Genomic DNA, 21,727 nt, shown 5'->3' with positions numbered 1-21,727 from the left:
TATCAGATAAATACTCTGTTATGATGCAACCTTAAATGTAAAAACTCGGTTACATGTTTGAAATAAAAATGCAGACTATAATTTGGAGGGAGGGTTGGTGGGCATATCAATTCGTTTTTCAGTTCTCTGCAACGATGCAAGTGAAATATTTTTGTAAACATCAAAAGGCAAAAACCTTCAAGCATATCTGTAACACTTTTTTTTTAAAGGTACAAGGAAGTATGTTGATAAAGTGAAGGAAAATTATTTTCATATTAAATTATGCAGAAGAAGGAAACAGATCAAATTACATTACACGATGAGTCAGACAGTTGGCTTTGTTTGGATCCATGTCTGTATCGAGGAGTAGAGTAAGGACATGAAGATGTTGTTATAATAGCCAAGAATTCACTTAACCTGCAAACATATGACATGAAAACTCTGCTGAGGAGGAAAAAGTCATGACCAGACAAGTGCATCATGAAGGAAGTAATTCATATCTAAATAATGAAGCACACTGACAAATGTCATGAAGGCATCCACTAATGTGTGATTGGAAGAATCAAGCTTCAATCAATCAAGCTTTATTTATATAGCACCTTTCATACAAATAAAATGCAACCCAAAGTGCTTTACAGCGATTGAAAACAAGAAAGAAGCAGAAATGAAACAATGCTAAGACATTTTATTGGAAGATAATAATAATGATAATAATAAAACTAATAAAAATACAAATTAAAAATAAGAAGGCCGACTGAAGGATCTTCATTAAGAACAGACAGACTGTAGTGAACCCTCTCTGGATGAGAGGAACACACTTCATAAAATGATTTTCTCTTCGCTTGATCAGATACTTACAGGTCCAGGCCGGATGGGGGCGATGTTACATCTGAACGCTGGTAAGCCATCAGCCAATCAGATCATAGAAGAAGAAGCTGAACCGGAAGTTTGGGCGGAGCTTAGCAGTCCAAACGTCAAAAATGGCAGCGACCATGAAGAACGTGGAGGAAATAAGAAACCGAGTAATACTGGGAGAATATGGAGTGAGGAATGTAAGTCTGTGTTTAATACGTTTATTTAATGTTCACGATCCTCGAGCTGAGAGTGTCTGTGAGGCCACGTGAGCGCAGATGTGACACCTCGTGTGTGAGGAGCTCAAAGTGCTGCTGGACCTCTTCTGTTGTTTATCATTTAAAGTCTGAAAACATCCAGAAATATAATTCAATCAATGTTCACTGAGACATGACAACATGAATATAATGACATGGTCTCCTGATCATCAGGGTAACACTCTGTGGTCTGAAGCTCTCTGTGTGTCTGTGTTCCTCATCACTGCATGTTGTTGTTAAAGAATGATCTGTGTGCAGCAGGTTACTGAAGCTGTTAGAAGTTTACTTTCTTAGTGATTAGATAATATAAAACAATCATTTACTGTGTAACAAAAACACAGACTAAATAAACAAGTCATTTTAGTCCAGCTATACAAGTGGTGCAGGAATACAAATAAATTCAAACATTCAAAGAGACAAGTTAGGAAATAAAGTGACATGATTAATAGCTCTAAGCTACTGAACTGCAACATTTTGACAGAACATACTATGAAATAATCTGGTATGATTTGATCAAATACAACGTGGCAGTAAAAGTAATATTTCATAATAATAATGGAGAAAATACAGCTGGAAAAAGGGAGTATCATGTAGTCTGGTATTGTACAGTATGCTCTAGTGTATGTATGTTCATTTATATTTATAATGTAGTATGACATGGACTAGTACATGAATGTAATTAAACAAAAATGCCACTTTATTATATTATATTATATTATATTATATTATACTATATTATACTATATTATATTATATTGTATTATATTGTATTATATTATTTTAGGAAATATTATTTTATTTTATTTTCAGAAACATTCTAATATATTAAATTATATTATATTATATTATATTGTATTATATTATATTATATTATATTATATTATATTATATTATATTATAGTACGTTCTTTAATCTTTTATATTATGTTATTTAATATTATTTTCGGAAATATATTATATTATGTTCTAAATGTTATTTTATTGTATACTATATTATATTATATGATATTATTTTCCTAAAATGAAATATAATATAACAGTTAAGAAAATAATATAATAGAATATAATGTATTATAATATTTCTGAAAATTATATTATATTATTTTTCACAATTTTCTTAGAAATAGTATTATATCTATTTTTTTCTTTCTTTTCTTTTGCTGCAAGAATAAATTGCATTAATATTTGACAGTTTGTGACAAACATGACACAAAGAAATATATATGCAGACAAGAGGGGGAAAAAAAGTATTATATATATATTTTATTAACATATTGTAATATATTTTATTATTTAGTAAAATATTTTACATTATTACATTATTTTCTAACATATAATATTGAATTATATTATTTTCTAACATATGTTTATATACATTAGAATATTTATTTTATGCTTGGGACAATAATTAAAGTACTTAGATATATTATAGCACAGCAGTAAAAACAGTATATAGGATTGTGTAGTGTTATGGTGACAACAGGAGTTATTCTCACGTCTGTGTCAGAGAGTTATACCGAGTGTAATCTTCAAAAATGACCTGAGTGTTTTCAGAAAAGTGTGTGGTGATTAATCATGAGTTCTTTTCAGGTTCATACATCAGATTACCCCGGAAACTACCCCGGCTATGACGACACCTGGGATATGCAAAAGTTTCAAAAGGTAAATTTCTGCTGTTTTAGACTTGAACATGTCTTTTGATGCTGTTTGAATTCTATTCTATTATTACAGAATAATTTCAGAAGCTTGAAAGATTTTAGTTCCTCTTTGTGAGTCACTCATTTGTTTGGAGAAACGTATCCAGTCCAACACGGTTAAAAGATTTCCTGTTTGTTCTCAGGTGAGAGATTGATGAATTTATACATTAGTACCAAAATCTGTACAGACATGGAAAGAAGGACGGCCAGACATTTTTCTTTGAGTATTTAGTCACAGTGTCATGCTGGTCCAGAGGTCCTGTCTCATGGAGGACAAACACTACTGTTGTGCTTTCAGTAGCTTTCATGGAGAAGCTGTAAGATATTTTGAAACGTTATTGTACACTGGAGAAGTATTCCTCTTACACCTCTTTTACTTCCTGTGCTCAGTGAAATTAAGTCGTGTTTTAAAACCACTCATATCATGATCCCCTCTAAGTTAAGATCTGCTCTCTGTCAACAGAACTTCAGGATTGACATCGTGAGTCTGGATGAGAACAGTATGGAGTTTGACATGGTGGGGATCGATGCAGCCATCGCCAACGCCTTCAGAAGGATCTTACTGGCAGAGGTGGGATCATGTTAAGGCGTGTTGTACATCATGATGTCACTCTTTAAGAGCATGTAGTTTCCTCCATGAGAACGTTAAGTGCTGTGGGGCTCAATGTGTGTTTGTCTGCAGGTCCCCACCATGGCCATAGAGAAGGTGTTTGTCTACAACAACACGTCCATCGTTCAGGATGAAGTCCTCGCACACAGACTGGGCCTCATTCCCATCAAAGCTGACCCGCGCTTGTTTGAGTACAGGAACACGGGTAAACCAACGCTCCCATTACTACACAAGAACATGATGCTTAAGTTTTTCTTCATATGTCTTATTTTTTGTATCAGGAAAACATCCAGAAAAGGTAAGTCTTTATTGGCCCGATCACAATGTCCACCCTCAAGCACTCACTGACTTTGAGGCACGTTCCCGCTAAATCTGTGAGGGTTTAGGGCTGTCCCTCTGTCAAATCATCAAGTGTGTGAGGGATCTCTCTCAGACTTTTTGAGCCCTTTATGCCCCCTTTCCGTAAGTGGGCATTTTTGCAGACTTAGCATAAGGGAATTACCCAGAGTTCATAGCATTGTGACGAGAAACATGGAATTCCCAGGGGAAGCCCGTAAGCATGGAAAGGTAAACGAACGCCTTAAGGCTGATTTATACTTCTGCGTTGAATCAACGGCGTACCCTACGCCGGGGGTCCGCGTAGCTCCCATACCTACGCCGTGGCCTACGCACGTAGCTGACGTGCACCTCCTCCAAAATGTAACTCCCCGTAGAGCCGACGCGGCCCGCAAGCTCTGTGATTGGTCCGCTCGGCGGCTTTGTCTTTCCTGCATTTACAACACTTCCGGGATCCCGGACATCGGCCGCACATCGGCCGCACATCGGCCGCACATCGGCCGCACATCGGCCGCACATCGGCCGCACATCGGCCGCACATCGGCCGCACATCGGCCGCACATCGGCCGTGTATTTCATCTCCTCCTCTCTATTCTTCATGTAATCATGTCTGTATGATAAACAGCAACATGTATCAGCTGTAGATTAACAGAACACGCTCTGAATCTCTGTGGAAAAGTAAACAGAGATCGTAGCGGGACAGGAAGCAGGCGGCCGGCTATCAGAGAGACCACACTGCCCTCAGGTGTTTTGGCGGAGAATTGCTGCACGACACGGACACACCGACGCACATGTGGTGCTCATGTCCGCATGAGCCCCTGCTGCGTAGGGGAGACACAGAAGTATAAATCAGCCTTTAACATGAAATAAAAAAAGGGCGACAGTAAAAAAGAAGCATGAAAGTTTCAATGAAATTTACATGAAAAAAAGTTTGCATGTAAGTATAAATACAGACCTGATCAAAATCTTAAGACCAGTTGAAAAATTGCTAGAATTTGCATTTTGCACATTTGGATCTTAATGAGGTTTTAAGTAGAGCTACAATATGCAAAAGCAAGAAGAGGGAGTGAGACAAAAAGCACTTTGAAAAAGTAATTTATTGAAAACAACAATTAAACTGAAATAGGCTGTTTATCAACTGATCAAAAGTTTAAGACCATCGCTCAAAAAATAACAAAAAACTCTCCAAATTTTCATTTTCTGTCATGCATTCACACTGTCATGCCCTCCTGATGGCTAAAGCTAAGAAGCTTTCTCTTTTTGAACGTGGTCGGATTGTCGAGCTGCATAAGCAAGGCCTCTCGCAGCGTGCCATTGCTGCTGAGGTTGGACGCAGTAAGACAGTCATTCTAAATTGTTTGAAAGATCCTGAGCATTATGGAACAAAAAAGTCAAGTGGTAGACCCAAAAAAATTACACAAGCACTGAGCCGGAGGATCCGATTGGCTGTCCGTCAAGACACAGGGCGATCCTCGACCCAAATTAAGGCCCTTACTGGTGCCGACTGCAGCACAATAACCATCAGACGGCATCTGCGGGAAAAGGGTTTCAAAAAAAAAAAAAAAGAATTCAAAGACCTCGTCTCCTTCAACGCCACAAAACTGCCCATTTAGACTTTGCCAGGGAGCATCAAACATGGGACATTGAAAGGTGGAAAAAAGTTGACGGTCCAACGTTACGGTCCAGATGGCTTCCAACGTTACTGGCATGACAAGGAGATCCCGCCTGAGATGTTTTCTACCCGGCACAGTGGAGGGGGTCCATCATGATCTGGGGTGCTTTTTCATTCAGTGGAACACTGGAGCTTCAGGTGGTGCAGGGTCATCAAACGGCGGCTGGTTACGTGCAGATGCTGCAGCGGGCATCCCTCATGACTGAGGGCCCTCGTCTGTGTGGTAACAGCTGGGTTTTTCAACAGGACAACGCTGCAGTTCACAATGCTCGCTTGACGAAGGACTTCTTCAGGGAGAATAACATCACTCTTTTGGACCATCCTGCACGTTCCCCTGATTTAAATCCCATAGAGAACATTTGGGGATGGATGGCAAGGGAAGTTTATAAAAATGGCCATCAGTTCCAGACAGTTGATGCAATGCACTTGGAGCAATGCTCCCACTAGCCTCCTGGAAACACTCGCATCAAGCATGCCCAAACGAATTTTTGAAGGGATTAACAAGAACAGTGGAGCTACTCATTACTGAGTCCTACTGAGAACATTTTTTGTTCTGGTTTGGAGAGTTTTTTGTTATTTTTTGAGGGATGGTCTTAAACTTTTGATCAGCTGATAAACAGCCTATTTCAGTTTAATTTTTGTTTTCAATAAATTACTTTTTCAAAGTGCTTTTTGTCTCACACCCCTTCTTGCTTTTGCATATTGTAGCTCTACTTAAAACCTCATTAAATTCTAGCAATTTTTCACTGGTCTTAAGATTTTGATCAGGTCTGTATAGAAAACAGCCTTAATCTGTTTATCTTCACACATATGTGTATACAGTATCATTTATATGTTTATGGTTATATAGCCTATTCATATATTTCAAATGTTGTGGTTAAGCAGTCTGTTCGGTGAGAGTCGGATCACATGACAGTCAGTTATCCCTTAAGCGCCTTGAATTTGAGGAAAGTAAAAATTGTGCAATAAAAAATCCTAATGCTGCTAAGGTGAGCTGGTGATGTCATGTGAGAAGCCTCAAAGTGCTGTCCCATTCCCAGTTCTACGGTTTGAGCCCTTACAGCCTCCTACCCTCAATCACTTTACAGGTGACATCAATTAAGTCAAGAAGGGCTCAGGGAGGACGTTGAGATTGGGCCAGTGTTTTTACATTTTGTAACTGATGTATTACCGTGTCCCGTATTAGTTACGTCTTTACCATTCCTGATATCTCTCCATGCAGTTTGGTAATCAGTCAGAAAGTGGCTGCACGATGGGAAGCACAGGGCACACGCTTTGAGTCTTTTTGTGGGAGTCATTGATCAAATGGAAAAAGATTCATTTCAAACATTTCAGAGTTTATCCGACATGTACGTGGTTGTTTGTACGACAGTAAACCTTACAGAGTTTGGTGATGACTTCTCGTTCCAGGTGAAGAGTCTGCAGAGGAGGAGGGCTCAGAGATCGACACGATTCAACTACAGCTGAAGATTAAATGCACCAGGAACCCCCGAGCCACTAAAGACTCCTCTGACCCACGGGAGCTGTATCTGAACCACATGGGTGAGTTACTGTGAGATCTGGAGTGTGTGTACAGAGTTTCTAAGACAATAAAGGAGACGTCAGACGGAGCCGTTAACAACCAGTCAGTGGATTTAGACAAGGAGAAATAATAATCAGCCAGGAGACACAGTGCCTTGCTAAAGTATTCACCCCACCTTGAACTTTTACACATTTTGTCACGTTACAAGCACAAACTTAAATTCATTTTATTGGGATTTTATGTCATAGACCAACACAACGTAGGGCAGAACTGTGAAGTGGAAGGAAAATGATACATGGTGTAAAAGATTTTTGACAAATGAAAAACTGAGAAGTGTGGCGTGCGTAAGTATTCACCCCCCTTTATTCTGATACCCAGAAATAAAAACCAGTGAAACCAACAGCCTTCAGAAGTCACTTCCTTAGTAAATAGTACGGTGGCCCTCAAGGACAAAATACATTTACAAAAGATAAAACACTTTTACAAAGTTGGAGACAAATTTACATTTTGGAAAACATTTGTACATTTTATAAAACAAAATTACATTAGCAAATCACTTTTACCAAGGCCAAAGCAAATTTACATTGAAGGAAACAATTTTACAAAAGATGAAACACTTTTACAAAGCTGGAGACAATTTTACAAACGACTGAACACTTTCGCCGTTAAAGGCTGATTTATACTTCTGTGTCTCCCCTAAGCAGCAGGGGCTGACGCGGACATGAGCACCACATACTTGTGCGTCGATGTGTCCGTGTCGTGCAGGAATTCTCAGCCGAAACACTTCAGGGCAGTGCGGTCTCTCTGATAGCCGGTCGCCTGCTTCCGGCCCCGCTAGGATCTCTGTTTACTTTTCCACAGAGATTCAGAGCGTGTTCTGTTAATCTACAGCTGATACATGTTGCTGTTTATCATACAGACATGATTACATGAAGAATAGAGAGGAGGAGATGAAATACACGGCCGATGTGTGGCCGATGAGCGGGGATCCCAGAAGTGCTGTAAATGCGGGAAATACAACGCCACCGAGCGGACAGATCACAGGGCTTGTGGTCCGCGTTGATTCAACAGGTAGTTACATTTACGAGGAGGTACACGTCAGCTACGTGCGTAGGCCTCTGCGTAGGTACGGGAGCTACGCGGACCTCTGGCGTAGCCTACGCCGTTGATTCAACACAGAAGTATAAATCAGCCTTTAGTCTGACTCCCTTTAGCCTGACTCTGTTTAGCCTGAGGATATGTGGTGTGAGGCCGTTTCATTCTGACACATGAAGGTTTTGTGGAGATATGAAAGAGCTTTTCCGGAGACATGATGCTTTTTCATCTGAGGTCTGACACCTCACTCTGAGACCCGGGGATGTCCTAATATGTAAACCATGTCCATCTCCGTTCGGTTTCTCTCCATCAAAACAAACTAAATGACCCCTCACTCCATCACTTCCTGTATTTGGTACATTCCCTTTCCATAAAAATGAAATGTTAATTTGTTTCAGAAATGGTAAAAGTGTTCCGTCGTTTAAAATTGTTTCCTTCAATGTAAATTTGTTTTGGCCTTGGTAAAAGTGTTTTGCTGATGTAATTTTGTTTTATAAAATGTAAAAATGCTTCCCAAAATGAAAATTTGTCTCCAACTTTGTAAAAGTGTTTCATCTTTTATAAATGTATTTTGTCCTTCAGGGCCACCGTAAAAAATAGAGTCCACCTGTGTGTACTTCACTCTCAATATGAACCCAGCTGTTCTGTGGAGGCCTCAGAGGTTTGGTAGAGAACATCAGTGAACAAACAGCATCATGGAGACTACAGAACACACCAGGCAGGTCAGGGGTAAAGCTGTGGTGAAGTGTAAAGCAAGGTTATGTTCTTAAAGTATATCACCAGTTTTGAACATCTCATAGAGCACTCTTCAATCCATCATCTGAAAATGACAAAAGAATGGCACAACTGCAAACCTACCAAGACATGGCCGTCCTCCTAAACTGACAGGGCGGGCAAGGAGAGCATTGATCAGAGAAACAGCCAAGAGGCCAACAGTAACTCTGGAGGAGCTGCAGAGATCCAGAGCTCAGGTGGGAGGATCTGTCCACAGGACAAATATTAGATGTTCACTCCACAAATCTGGCTTTTGTGGAGGAGTGTCATTGAAAGGAAACAATAAGAAGTTTAAAGTTTGCCACAAGCCATGTAGGGACACAGCAAACATGGAAGAAGGTGCTCTGGTCAGATGAGACCAAAATTAAACTTTTTGTCCAACATGTAAAACACTTAAACCTAACACCACATCATCCTGAACATACAATTCCCACCATGAAACATGGTGGAGGCAGCATCATGCTGTGGGGAGGGTTCTCTTCAGCAGGGACAGGGAAGCTGTCGGAGCTGATGGGAAGATGGATGGAGCTACATACAGGGCCATCCTGGAAGAAAACCTGTAGGAGGCAGCAAAAGACTTGAGACTGGGGCGGAGGTTCACCTTCCAGCAGGACAACAAACTTAAACACACAGCCAGAGCTACAATGGAATGATTCAGCCACGCCACACTTTTCAGTTTTGTATTTGTAAAAACTATCTTTAACTCCATGTATCATTTTCCTTCCACTTCACAATTCTGCCCTACTTTGTGTTGGTCCATCACATAAAATCCCAACTAATAAATTGAATTTTGTTCCTGTAACATGACAAAATGTGGAACATTGCAAGGGGGGTGAATACTTTTGCAATGCACTGTAACGTCTTCTCTCTCGACTCTCACTTACACGGGGATGTAGGTGAAGGTAGAGCGTAAAGCCTGGGATGAGCTCTGCCTTCCCTGTCCTCTTTCTATCATCTCTCTATCCTCTGTTCTCTATTTTCTTCTGCTTCTGTCTTTACCATAGACTGTATAAATAATGGACATAGTATCTGTGACGTCACCTGTCTGTTCCTGAGAGCTGTTTTGAAGCCAATTGTCGGCGGCAGCCATATTGGAAATGCTGAACTCAACCAGGCTTAGTGTGACATAAAGAGGCGGAGTTTGAGCCTCCTAGCCAACAGCTATGTGTTCCCGTCCGAGAGTCAAGTCAGTCATGTCCTTATTTGGGCAAAAACTTGTACTCTTAATATCTTCTGAACCGTCACGTTAGAAGAAAATTCACCCCTGTACAGTGTGTGGCAATAGAGAAATTATCTTCGTAGAGCCAAACTGTTTTTTGAAGCAGGCTGTAAACATGTTTATTTCTGCTGTAAAGATTGTCTTCTTTGAATTAGTGTGTATGTGGTTTCTGGTGTTTCTGCAGCCAGCCTCAAGCGGATTCTCGATGTATTTCAGTTTTTAACACTTCCACATGGCCTTAATAGTTTGAGACCGGAGGTTGCCGCTTGGTCCTTACATGATGGGCAGTGAGAGCTAGTACAGAGGGAGGTGGATCAGGGATGCTGGAGCCAGCTCTTGAGCCTCCCTGAGGTGTTGTGGGCTTGACTTGATGAAACGCTAGTGAAGGGAGGAGCTCTCTTTATAACCCTGCTGACCCCTTCTCTTCATACTCTGGTTGTGGGGACCATTAGGGGCCATGTTGTAGGGTAGGAAGAGCCATTTGTTTGTCATATAATCTTTGTGCAGCGATGGTTGAACTGAACTCTTCTTGTTAGAGCACACGTGTCCTGTGTTTATTTCAAACCCTCTCCTATCCCATGCTTTCTTATCTCAGTTTACTCCAAGGACATAAAGTGGGTCCCGATTGGAAACCAAGCTGATGTGTTTGCAGAATCCTGCATCGGACCGGTGCATGACGACATCCTGATAGCTCAGCTGAGACCAGGACAGGAGCTGGACATCATCATGAACTGTGTCAAAGGGTTAGGTAAGAGCTACTATCGGTCTGGTGCAGAGCTCGGACCAGCTCCGAGGATTCAAATATTAGAAACCAGATCAATTGATTTATTTATTTAAAGTCATGATCTATTGCTGTCGTCAATGAGTCAACGTTCTTGAATATGGAAGTTCAATCTACACCGGAGATCTGTGTGCTTGAGACAAAATGTACAAAGACATACAGGAAAATCGAGATGCTGTTTCTCTCTTCCAACTCTTAAAAAGCAAACATTTTAATATAAATACAATAAAATTATAATAAAATAAAGTTAAAAACAGCCTATGTACACAGTGCAGGTAGTGCAGTGGCATGACAGTTTAAAAATGGACAATGTAAATAGATAATAGTGCAAATGATGTTAAGGTGCAGACAGTATTGGAGATAAGTAAATGGTTCAGTGTGCATAAGCAGCTGAGGTAGAGTCCTTGTATGTAGTGGGTGTGTTACAGTCCAGGGGGCAGAGGGGGGAGGTAGTGAGTGGAGTTCAGCATCCTGACAGCCTGGTGGAAAAAGCTGTTCAACAGTCTGGTGGAGCAGGCCCGGAGGCTCCAGTACCTTTTCCCTGAAGGCAGGAGACTAACAAGAGAGAGTGGTAGGGGTGGGAGGTGTCACCAGCGATGCTGATGGCTCTGCTGGTGAGGTGGGTGTGGAAAATGTCCGTGAGGGGGGGCAGAGGAGTGCCAATGATCTTGCTGGCTGTATTCACTATGAGCTGCAGAGTCTTTTGGCAGGAGGCAGTGCAGCCTCCATACCACACAGCGACGCAGCCAGTGAGGACGCCCTTGATAGTGCCTCTGTTAAAGGAGAACATGATGGGGGGTGGGACTTGTGCTTTCTTCAGTTTGCGGAAGAAGTAGAGCCGTTTTTGAGCCTTCTTGGCCAGCGATTTTTAACTGAAGAGCCACATATTCAAAAGAAGGGAAATGTCCATAAAACACCTGCTTGCATTTAAAGGTGACATATCATGCAAAATGGACTTTTTAATGGTTCTTTACCTGAAATATGTTTCCCTGGCATGTCTACAAACCCCCCGAGAATGGAAAAAATCCATTCTGCCCCTGTTCTGATTTCTACACCTTTCTGTAAATGTGTGTGAAACGAGCTGTTTCAGACTTCCGTGTTTTTGTTACGTAACAACAATATCCGGTCTGTCACGGAGTCAGAGCTCGGAGCTTGTTCAGCCCATAGACTGTATAAAATAATACTGAATCCCTCCTCAGTTTTTCATTACCTGCACAAATGTGTGCTAACAAGGAGCTTAGGAGGGAGGCATGCTAGTTGTAGGCTGTCTTAATAAACACAAAGGTCGGTTTTACTCCCCACGTCTGCAGATTTGAAGATCTAGAGGATGATTTTTATTTGTCATGGATAAGTGCTAGCGCTAGTTAGCATAGCCACATAGCTACATGTTCATAGCTGTAGCTGTAGCTGTGTACCAAGACACACGTCTACATACTGACAAATAAAACAACAAGAAACACAGAATCTGTGACCAATCCTTCAGAAAAGGTCCCGCTGCCTTTCTGGCAGAGGTCGGTTTGACTCCCCACGTCTGCAGATTTGAAGATCTAGTGGATGAATTTTATTTATCATGGATAAGTGCTAGTGCTAGTTAGCATAGCCACATAGCTACATGTTCGTAGCTGTGTACCAAGACACACGTCGACATACTGATAAATAAAACAACAAGAAACACTAAATCTGTGACCAATCGTTCAGAAAGGTCCTGCTACAGGCACCTCTCCGTCAGGATCAGATTCTGGATCAGATTCAGAGGGTTGAAGTAACGTGATCTCTGAGCAGCCGTGTATATTCAGCCAACATGTAAACATTAGATCAACGTGCTGGAGAGCCGAGGCACATCCACTTCCTGAGGGGGCGTGGTCAGAGAGAAAACAGAGTGTTCTGAGGAGGACTGAAGAAGAGGGTTTTTCAGGCAGACCAAAATCTGATTTCAAAGTGTTTTTTTGAGCATAAACTTTAAAGACATGTTTTGGGGACCTCTTAGACCAATATATATTGATGAAAAAAGCGTGATATGTCCCCTTTAAATAACTCTTTAAAAATTATACTAACAAAAAAGAATGCAATGATTTGAGCAAATTGCATCTTCCCTTTAAAAGAGCATGGAGTAACAAAGGCCTGCAGGGTATCAGTGCGGGTTCACAGTAGCAATAAGAAGTGTGATATCTGCTTCTCTTTATGATTTACACAATACCTGTTTGCAACATGTCCCTGGGACCAAATAGTCCTGCAGTATCTGATAGCCAGCTGTGGCTGTGACTTGAAAGCCTCCGTCCAACGAGAGGACACATGCTGAGTGAGACGACACTGCTTTCCACATCAAATCAATCTTCTTGTTTTTATTGAACTCTTTTCAATATATTCACTTGCTCATGTGGAGTTATTTCACAGCCTGATGAAATATGCAGCTAATACCGGGTGAGTGATGTAAAATACCAGTCATTACCCTTGCATTATAGCAAGTAGTTTGAGCTACACAAAGAAGAGATTGTAAGCAGGATAAACATATAAATGATCAAGTAACTAAGCAGGTAAGCCAGGGTGGAGTCACAGACATGAGTCAGTGTTACGGTGTTTAAGCTAGAGCACTGAAGAGCTCTGCAGTCTGACAGCCTCTGAGATGAAGCTGCTCCAGAGCACCAGTGCTGCAACATGATCATCAACCAAGCTCTGTTTATATATCACCTTTCATACAAGTGTAATTAGAATAAGTTAAAACATCAGATTAATATTAAGAACATAGATAGTTAAAATAAATACATTTAAAAAGGGTAAGGATAAGAGTTGAAGATAAAACCAATGCTAATAATATCAATAAACCTGAGTAGATAAATTAATAAATAAATAGAAATAGAATAAACAGTTGAAATTAATAAAATAAAAAAACAACATTAAAATCAATGTCATAGTAAAAAGTAAGTAAGACAATTGTTAAACCCTACATAAAAGCCAGACTGAATAAATACACTTTTAGTTTACATTTCAAAGTCTCAATCATGCATCATCAGGCATAACAGTTTCTGGCCTCCTCTCTCTCTGCTGAGTGAAGACTCTCTCATTTGATTACAGCATTGTTCTGGTGATTTGTAGTTTCCTCTCCTTGTGAGGGAGATTGAATCTGATGAGCTCAAGCTGTCTTTAATCATACTTCACCCCGGGGTTCATTTGATTGAGGCTCATGATGGGAAAGAGTCCAAATCGATAACAAAACAATGTTTATTCTGTTTAAGCTTGTTCTGCTGCCTGTTAATGACACCCGTTCTCTGCTCAGGTAAGGACCATGCAAAGTTCTCTCCAGTAGCTACAGCCAGCTACCGCCTCCTCCCAGAGATCACTCTGCTGGAACCGGTGGAGGGAGAGAAGGCAGAGCGCTTAAAGGGCTGCTTCTCACGAGGAGTGATAGACTTGGAAGAAGTTGACGGTAAGAAGAATGAACCTCAAACCCTCTACATCACATGTGTCAAACCCTTTCCTCTACTATGTTTCATCATGACAGAGAGTCAAAATCAACTCAGTATCATCAGCAGATGTGTGTCTAACATGAGTCTGGTCCTGCTGGAGGTTTCTGCCTGTTAAAGGAAGTTTGTCCATGCCACTGTAACTTGCTAAATGCTGCAAAGTGCTCTGCTCATGGTGGATTAAGATGAGATCAGACTGAGTCTGAAAAGGACCAAAAATGTCAGGCAATAACAAACAATAGAAAAAGCACAATTCAGTTATGGCAGATTTTCCTTCTTGGGCACTTCCTTTGCTCTCTAAACGTCAATCTCTACACATGAGAAGCAAACACTTTGGGTTGGAGGAAAGGGGGACTAAATGGCTGTGGGTTTAGGTTGTTTTCAGACTGAAGGCAAGGATTATCTACTGGCTACAGTATCTAATATTGTAAGCTATCGTAGTAAACTGGAAAACATAGAAAATGTCTCTGTCTTAACCTATTTTTCCAAAGTGATCAAACCCTTTCCTCTCCTATGTTTCATCATGAAAGTGTGTCATAATCAAGTCAGTATCATCAGCAGATGTGTGTCTAACATGAGTCTGGTCCTGCTGGAGGTTTCTGCCTGTTAAAGGAAGTTTGTCCTTGCCACTGTAACTTGCTAAATGCTGCAAAGTGCTCTGCTCATGGTGGATTAAGATGAGATCAGACTGAGTCCTGTCTGTGAGATGGGACTGGATCTTATCCTGTCTTGATGTTTGGTCTTTGTTAATAATAGAACATAGAGTACGGTCTAGACCTGCTCTGTTTGGAAAGAGTCTGAGGAGAACATTTGTTGATTTGGTGCTTTATAAATAAAGATTGATTGATTGATTGATTGATTGATTGATTGATTGATTGATTGATTGATTGATTGATTGATTGATTGATTGATTGATTGATTGATAGATAATAAGTCTATCCTTAACTGTATGTTCATCCTAGCAGAATACTATCATAGTAGTATCAGTTTAATCATGTAGATCAGGGGTGTCAAACCTTTTTCCACCGAGGGCCACATCAGCATTATGGTTGCCCTCAAAGGACCAGTTGTAACCTAGGACAAAATACCGACGTAGATTGAACTCTTTGAACAAATAAAAACCCCCAAAAATGTCAAATTATGTGGATATTAGATAAATAGATAACAAAACATTTTTTTCATATCTGTAAATTAAAATTAACATAATTTTACGAGTCCCGTTTTAATGTAATTGGTTAATTCTCATTACTTTTTATTTATATTTCATTTTTAATACGTATAGGAATAAGCTCTACACTCTTAAGAAGGTACTGGAGGTCATCTTGGGAGATGATAGTGATTCTGAGGGATGTGACAAGAGCTTCAATGAAGATCAATATGACCCTAGTTACACCCCCAACAACAAATCCTTGGAGAGTGAAAGAGTCAACTCAGTCTGGGGATTCAGACAGTAGTCAATTGGGTGATTTAGATGAGGTACCACAATCAAATATGGACCTAGGTCATGATTAAACTGATACTACTACGATGGTATTCTTCAAGGATAAAGAACATTAACATACATCTAAGGATAGACTTATTATTAATCAATCAATCAATCAATCAATCTTTATTTATAAAGCACCAAATCCCAACAAACGTTATCCTCAGACTCTTTCCAAACAGAGCAGGTCTAGACCGTACTCTATGTTCTATTATTAACAAAGACCCAACATCAAGACTGGATCAGATCCAGTCCCATCTTACAGACAGGACTCAGTCTGATCTCATTTTAATCCACCATGAGCAGAGCACTTTGCAGCATTTAGCAAGTTACAGTGGCAAGGACAAACTTCCTTTAACAGGCAGAAACCTCCAGCAGGACCAGACTCATGTTAGACACACATCTGCTGATGATACTGACTTGATTATGACTCACTGTCATGATGAAACACAGGAGAGGAGAGGGTTTGATGACATGGAAAAAATAGGTTAAGACAGAGCAACCTTCCATGAGAATAATTCTCTTACATGGTTTATGGGACGTTAATCGTGAGTCCGACTGTTCAGTAATTATAATTATCTGTCCTCTGATGTCGTCCACCTCAAGGAGACAAAGTTGCCAAAGTGGTGAACAGTCGCCTGGACACATGCAGCAGGGAGGTCCTCCGACATGACGACCTGAAGAACCTGGTGAAGATCGGGAGAGTGCGGGACCATTTCATTTGTATGTTATTACACCCTGTTCACCTTTGCGTTGACATGAATGTGTTAGGCTCAGACTGCATCACCTGATGGACCTCTTCTGCTCGTTTCTTCACAGTCACGGTGGAATCCACCGGCATCCTGACTCCAGAGGTTCTGGTCACAGAGGCAATCAAAGTCCTCATGGCCAAGTGTCAGAGGTTTCTCAATGAACTGGACTCAACTGGCTTGGAGTAAAACAGAGACTGGGCATGCTCAGACTGAACACTGAGGCTCTGACGATGAATCAAGGAACAGCCTCTCAGGGCTTGTAAATACGGAGGAGCTTTGTCAGATTTGGTGTATCATTGATACCTGTTGTGAACTTCAGAGAGCCCATTATTTTTTCATGTTTGTTGGACTAACTTATAAGTTTGCTTATACATATGTATGCAGGATTTTGTATTATTCTTTCTTCAGATAAAGATCCAAATCACAATAAACTCAAAATAACTTCAAAATGATGCATCCAAATGAGTTTAAAGAGGCTGGTGTTGAAAATTCCACAATTCATAGTAAGAAGTGATTCAATCCCTTTATATTTGGTAACATTCCAGTTAAAAAACGTGCTTTGAAACATGAATACATGAAGCTTGGTGGTAAGATCATTTTAAAGCACTTGTGACAAAGGAAATGAAAGAATATCTGGTCTTTCTCAGTAACAAAGAAACTTTGGGCAGGAAGCTTGAGCCATGATATGGAGGTGGAAGGGTTGTCCTCAAACATTTCACTCTATTAAAAAGTTTTTGTTATAACCTTTTTCTTTATACTGTTATTGCTTAGTTTACTCACCAAGATGGTGCTGGGATGGCTGCATCAGTGCACAGTTATTAATCCTGATTTGATAAAAAATTCAGTTTCAGAGAATCAAGAGCTCTGTCAGTAGAGATGAACTCATCAATGAAACATCAGAAGACTTATTTACACTTCTTCTCTTGCCATCAGTGGAACGTTTGGCAGATAAGGTAATGTACGCTTACCTTCATGCATACAGTGAAATGCTCGAGGAGAGAAAACATGCCTGTACTTCTGCATCCTCCCATATTTGGATTACATTGTTTAACGAAATCAACTTGCTAGTGCTGAAAACTGATTTCCTTAATTTACAGATATTTTGATGCTTCAGTTGTTTCACTTGACGTAATGTTGCGATGGCACATCGGGTCCTTTATTTATAGAGCGCCAAATCACAACAAATGTTCTCCTCAGACTCTTTCCAAACAGAGCAGGTCTAGACCGTACTCTATGTTCTTTTACTAACAAAGACCCAACATCAAGACAGGATAAGATCCAGTCCCATCTTACAGACAGGACTCAGTCTGATCTCATCTTAATCCACCATGAGCAGAGCACTTTGCAGCATTTAGCAAGTTACAGTGGCAAGGACAAACTTCCTTTAACAGGCAGAAACCTCCAGCAGGACCAGACTCATGTTAGACACACATCTGCTGAGACCGTGTTGGAGAGAGGGATATAGGGAGATGAAGAGAGAGAGAGAGAGATGATAGTGGTGAGACAGATAGTAGTAATTGCAGCAGCTGGAGTCTGGCACGTCCACAGCAGCAGAGATCCAGAGGAACCTACGAGACAAGGGAGCTCAGGGACTCCAGAAAGGTCTATGGTTAGTAACTTTAAAGGGACAGGGATAGTTAAAGTAAGAAACTGGCAGAGAAAGGGGAGAGAGGGAAAGACAGGATCCCAGTGTGTCAGTCTAAGCCTATAGCAGCATAACTAAGAGCTGGTCCAAGCCTGATCCAGCTCTAACTATAAGCTTTATCAAAAAGGAAAGTTTGAAGCCTACTCTTAAAAGTAGAGAGGGTGTCTGCCTCCCAGACTCTGACTAGTAGATGAATCCAAAGGAGAGGTGCCTGATAACTGAAGGCTCTACCTCCCATGCTACTTTTAGAGACTTTAGGTACAATGAGCAGGCCTGCATGTTGGGAGCGTAGTGTTCTAGAGGGGTAATAGGGCACTGTGAGGTCTTTAAGATACGAAGGTGTCCGATCATTAAGAGCTGGTCAGAAAGAAAAGATTTTAGATTCTAGTCTAGATTTTATGGGGAGCCCGTGGAGGGAAGCTAACATGGGAGAGATGTGATCTACAGGAAAAGTGGAGCTTGGATTTCGGCCTAAAATTCGAAAACTACAAGCTGTATCAATGACTGGGAGCAACTCTGCAATTCTTAATATATGGGTAGATACGCCTTTAAATGTATTTTAAAAAGTGTGAGAACCTCCGAGGCATGTAAGGGGTCTCTGTCTGTATCAGTCTGCTCCATAGACTATATAAAGTCCATGATCCGTACAGTGAGTAAAGGCGGAGCCACACTGTCTATTCTATTTATGGTCTATGGTCTGCACCAGTTAGCCCAAACAGCTGAGTGTTCCTGTTCAAAGTTGGCATGGTGATGTTACATGCTGAGTCCTGGGTGAGAGTTTGTTTTAGATTTCAGCTCTCAGTCGTCTGCCTGTAGTCTGAGGCTGTAAGCGGTACTGAGGACTTCAGAAGCATCAAAAGCCTTTGCTGTGTACAGTCAAACTATTCAGGTCTTAAGTGCCGGGGCACTAGTTTGGCTCAGCTGGTGGAGCAGGCACAGCACACAGCAGACATGATTTGGTGCTTGTAGTGTCCCTCTCTCCCCATATTTCCTGTTTCTCACAAGCTGTCCTATCAAAGTTCCCCCCTCCAAAAAAAAAGAAGAAAATGACCAGCACAAGCTAACCAACAACTTGATGGTATAATATAGTACTACAAAGCTCCTCTCCATCTTAGAGGTGACGTTCACTGTAATACAGAGTCACATAAAAGTGCTTCTGAGAGCTGAAATTGTCTGAATTTAAGATAAGATAAGATATTACTTTATTGATCCCTGGGGGGAAATTCGGTTGTTGCAGCAACCCAGACATAAGTACAATCAAGAAGAAGTTTCAATTAGTAAAATGAAATAAGTAAAAATAAAAATAGATAAATAAAGCTAGAATACAATTTAGATATATGCAATGTTACAAATGGATTTTAATTTTACAATGGATTAAATAGAAGTAATTACAGGCAGTATTAAAAATGATTCAGTAGTGACAGGTTAACATGGTGAGATTATGGTTTGGCAATGACAGATTAAGCAATATAATAAATACATATGGGTGAATAATATGACCATAAATTGTAGCAAACAGTAATAATGTAATATAACATAATTTAATCTGCAGTCAGAGAGTCATGGCTTGCAGGGTGACACCAGATTTTGTCAAAAATTATGAATGTCTAGAAAAATTTACTTATAAGCCTGAATAAAAAATGCAAAAGAAAAAGAGCTGATGAATCACTAAAGTTAAGCTGAGTTTTTAATTAATGAATTTGGAAAGAAGGGAATATAAGTGGATGTAAAGGTTTGTCACTCCAATAACACTGCACTTACAACAATGTTGAATGACCCTAAATGTATCAGTGAGTTGCCTCTTGGATTAAGCTTTGAACTAGCTTGGCCTGTATGACTTAAAACCTACACTGAGGCCTTCATCTCTTATTGGGGATACACTGGTTCAGAGTGTACTCGGTTAAATCACTTTGAGAATCAGTTCTGAGAGTGTATGGCTTTTTTAAGAATATTTGTATTGATTTTTGTAAATGAATGTGATACACAACAGAAGGTTTTATTGGGTAGGGGTAAACTAAGTACAATTTGTCATGATATGACATGTCATTATGCGTGCCTTACAGGACACCGCAGTCACGCAAGAGTTATACGTCATCATCTGCTGTCACGATGCAGTCTAGCTTATTAGAAAGTTAGCAGTTATGTGTGTGCTCTAGAACAAGAGTTCCCAAAGTTGGGGGGTCGCAAGATGTCTTCCAGATTTATTTATTTTTAAGTAATCTAAATTTGTTTATTTTATGTTTTTTATTTTAAAAATCTAGACAAAAATAGTAGTTACATTTAAATAAAATACTGCAAATAAGTACATTTCATAAGTTCTCTGCCTTTCTTTGTTGCCAGATGACTCCTAAAGTTAGAGTTAAGGTTAGTTAACAGTTCATTAACAAAAGGATCAGTAGCAGCAGGTTAATTTACCGCAGCACAGGAAACAGCCACATCTGCATGTAGGTAAACTCATTTTGAAGTATGAAGTAAATGGAGTAGGAAGCAACATTTAACTTTCAGGGACAGTGGGGGTCACAAGTCTTTGGCACCTATATTCTGGGGGTTGCAGGCTGAAAAGTTTGGAACCCTTGCTCTAGTAAATAAAGAGTGTGTTCAACCATCAGTGGAGTCTCACTTCTTCTTGTCACATTACTGCACATGACACAGTATAAAAATGTATTCAGTTTTTTTACATAGTTGAAGAACTATCATGATGAGACTTATGAGTATCTATTTCTTCTAAACAATAATAATATATCATTACATTAGTTTTATACTTTTATTGGTTTCCAACGTAAATGGAAAATGGATGCAGTTAGAAATCTAAAGGTTAGGTTTACTTATGTTCATTCTAATAAATTATTTTAAAAAGTAAGTGGTTGTAAATGGAGAGATGTTTTGGGGCCAGAGCCTGCTTTCATTTATGAGCTAGTTCTTTTTTTACTTTTTTTATTTGAATGTTCTCATAGACAGATACAACACAAACAGATAAATGCATGCACAAAAAGAGGCATTTTCAAGGTTGGAATCAATCAGCAACAAAGTGAAATATGCAATTTACATTAAAATAGACTACCCCTGAAAAGGAAAACATATTGGATATATAAGAAGAAAATGATAATAATACAAAAACAAAAATATGTAAGCAATGTCATTTAAGGCGCCTGGAGTCCTGTGAGGACTGAGTAAGGTTATGGTAGTTCTTAATTAAAAGAGCAGAAGCTAATCACTTGGAACTTCAGGCAGGTGGAATTTTTCTTTAATGTAATTCAGAAAGGGATTCTATATTTTATGAAAAGTCTTTGTCAAGCCTCTAATGGAATACTTCATTTTCTCTCATTTCAAAAAATAGATGAGCTACTTCTTTGAAAAAAAGCCAGAATACCCAAATCTCTCTCTCATATTTAAACATGCAGTAAATAAATAAGAACTGAGAAATGCCCTGAGAAAACTACGGTGGCCCTGAAGGACAACTTTTTTTATACAAAAGATGAAACGCTTTTAAAAAGTTGGAGAAAATTTTACATTTTGGAAAACAAATTTACATTTTGGAAAACAAATTTACATTTAAGAAAACAAATTTATAAAATAAAAAATCACATTTACA

The 21,727-nt window shown here is 39.8% G+C and overlaps 1 protein-coding gene across 1 annotated transcript; it reads left to right on the top strand.

The window, feature by feature from the left end:
• Positions 1–900: 900 nt before the first annotated feature.
• polr1c (RNA polymerase I and III subunit C) lies at positions 901–16,946 on the top strand. The gene is made up of 9 exons (XM_034682585.1): positions 901–1,031; positions 2,679–2,750; positions 3,249–3,356; positions 3,468–3,600; positions 6,814–6,945; positions 10,609–10,761; positions 14,069–14,218; positions 16,345–16,461; positions 16,558–16,946. The coding sequence occupies exons 1-9, from the start codon at positions 960–962 to the stop codon at positions 16,674–16,676; spliced, it is 1,056 nt and encodes a 351-aa protein (XP_034538476.1). The 5' UTR covers positions 901–959; the 3' UTR covers positions 16,677–16,946.
• The last annotated feature ends 4,781 nt before the right edge of the window (positions 16,947–21,727 follow it).

Source organism: Notolabrus celidotus, chromosome 4 (assembly GCF_009762535.1).
Source record: "Notolabrus celidotus isolate fNotCel1 chromosome 4, fNotCel1.pri, whole genome shotgun sequence".
In the NCBI taxonomy this organism is placed as follows: domain Eukaryota; kingdom Metazoa; phylum Chordata; class Actinopteri; order Labriformes; family Labridae; genus Notolabrus; species Notolabrus celidotus.
Note: the sequence above shows the minus strand (reverse complement) of the source record. Positions and strands in the feature narration are given on the sequence as shown.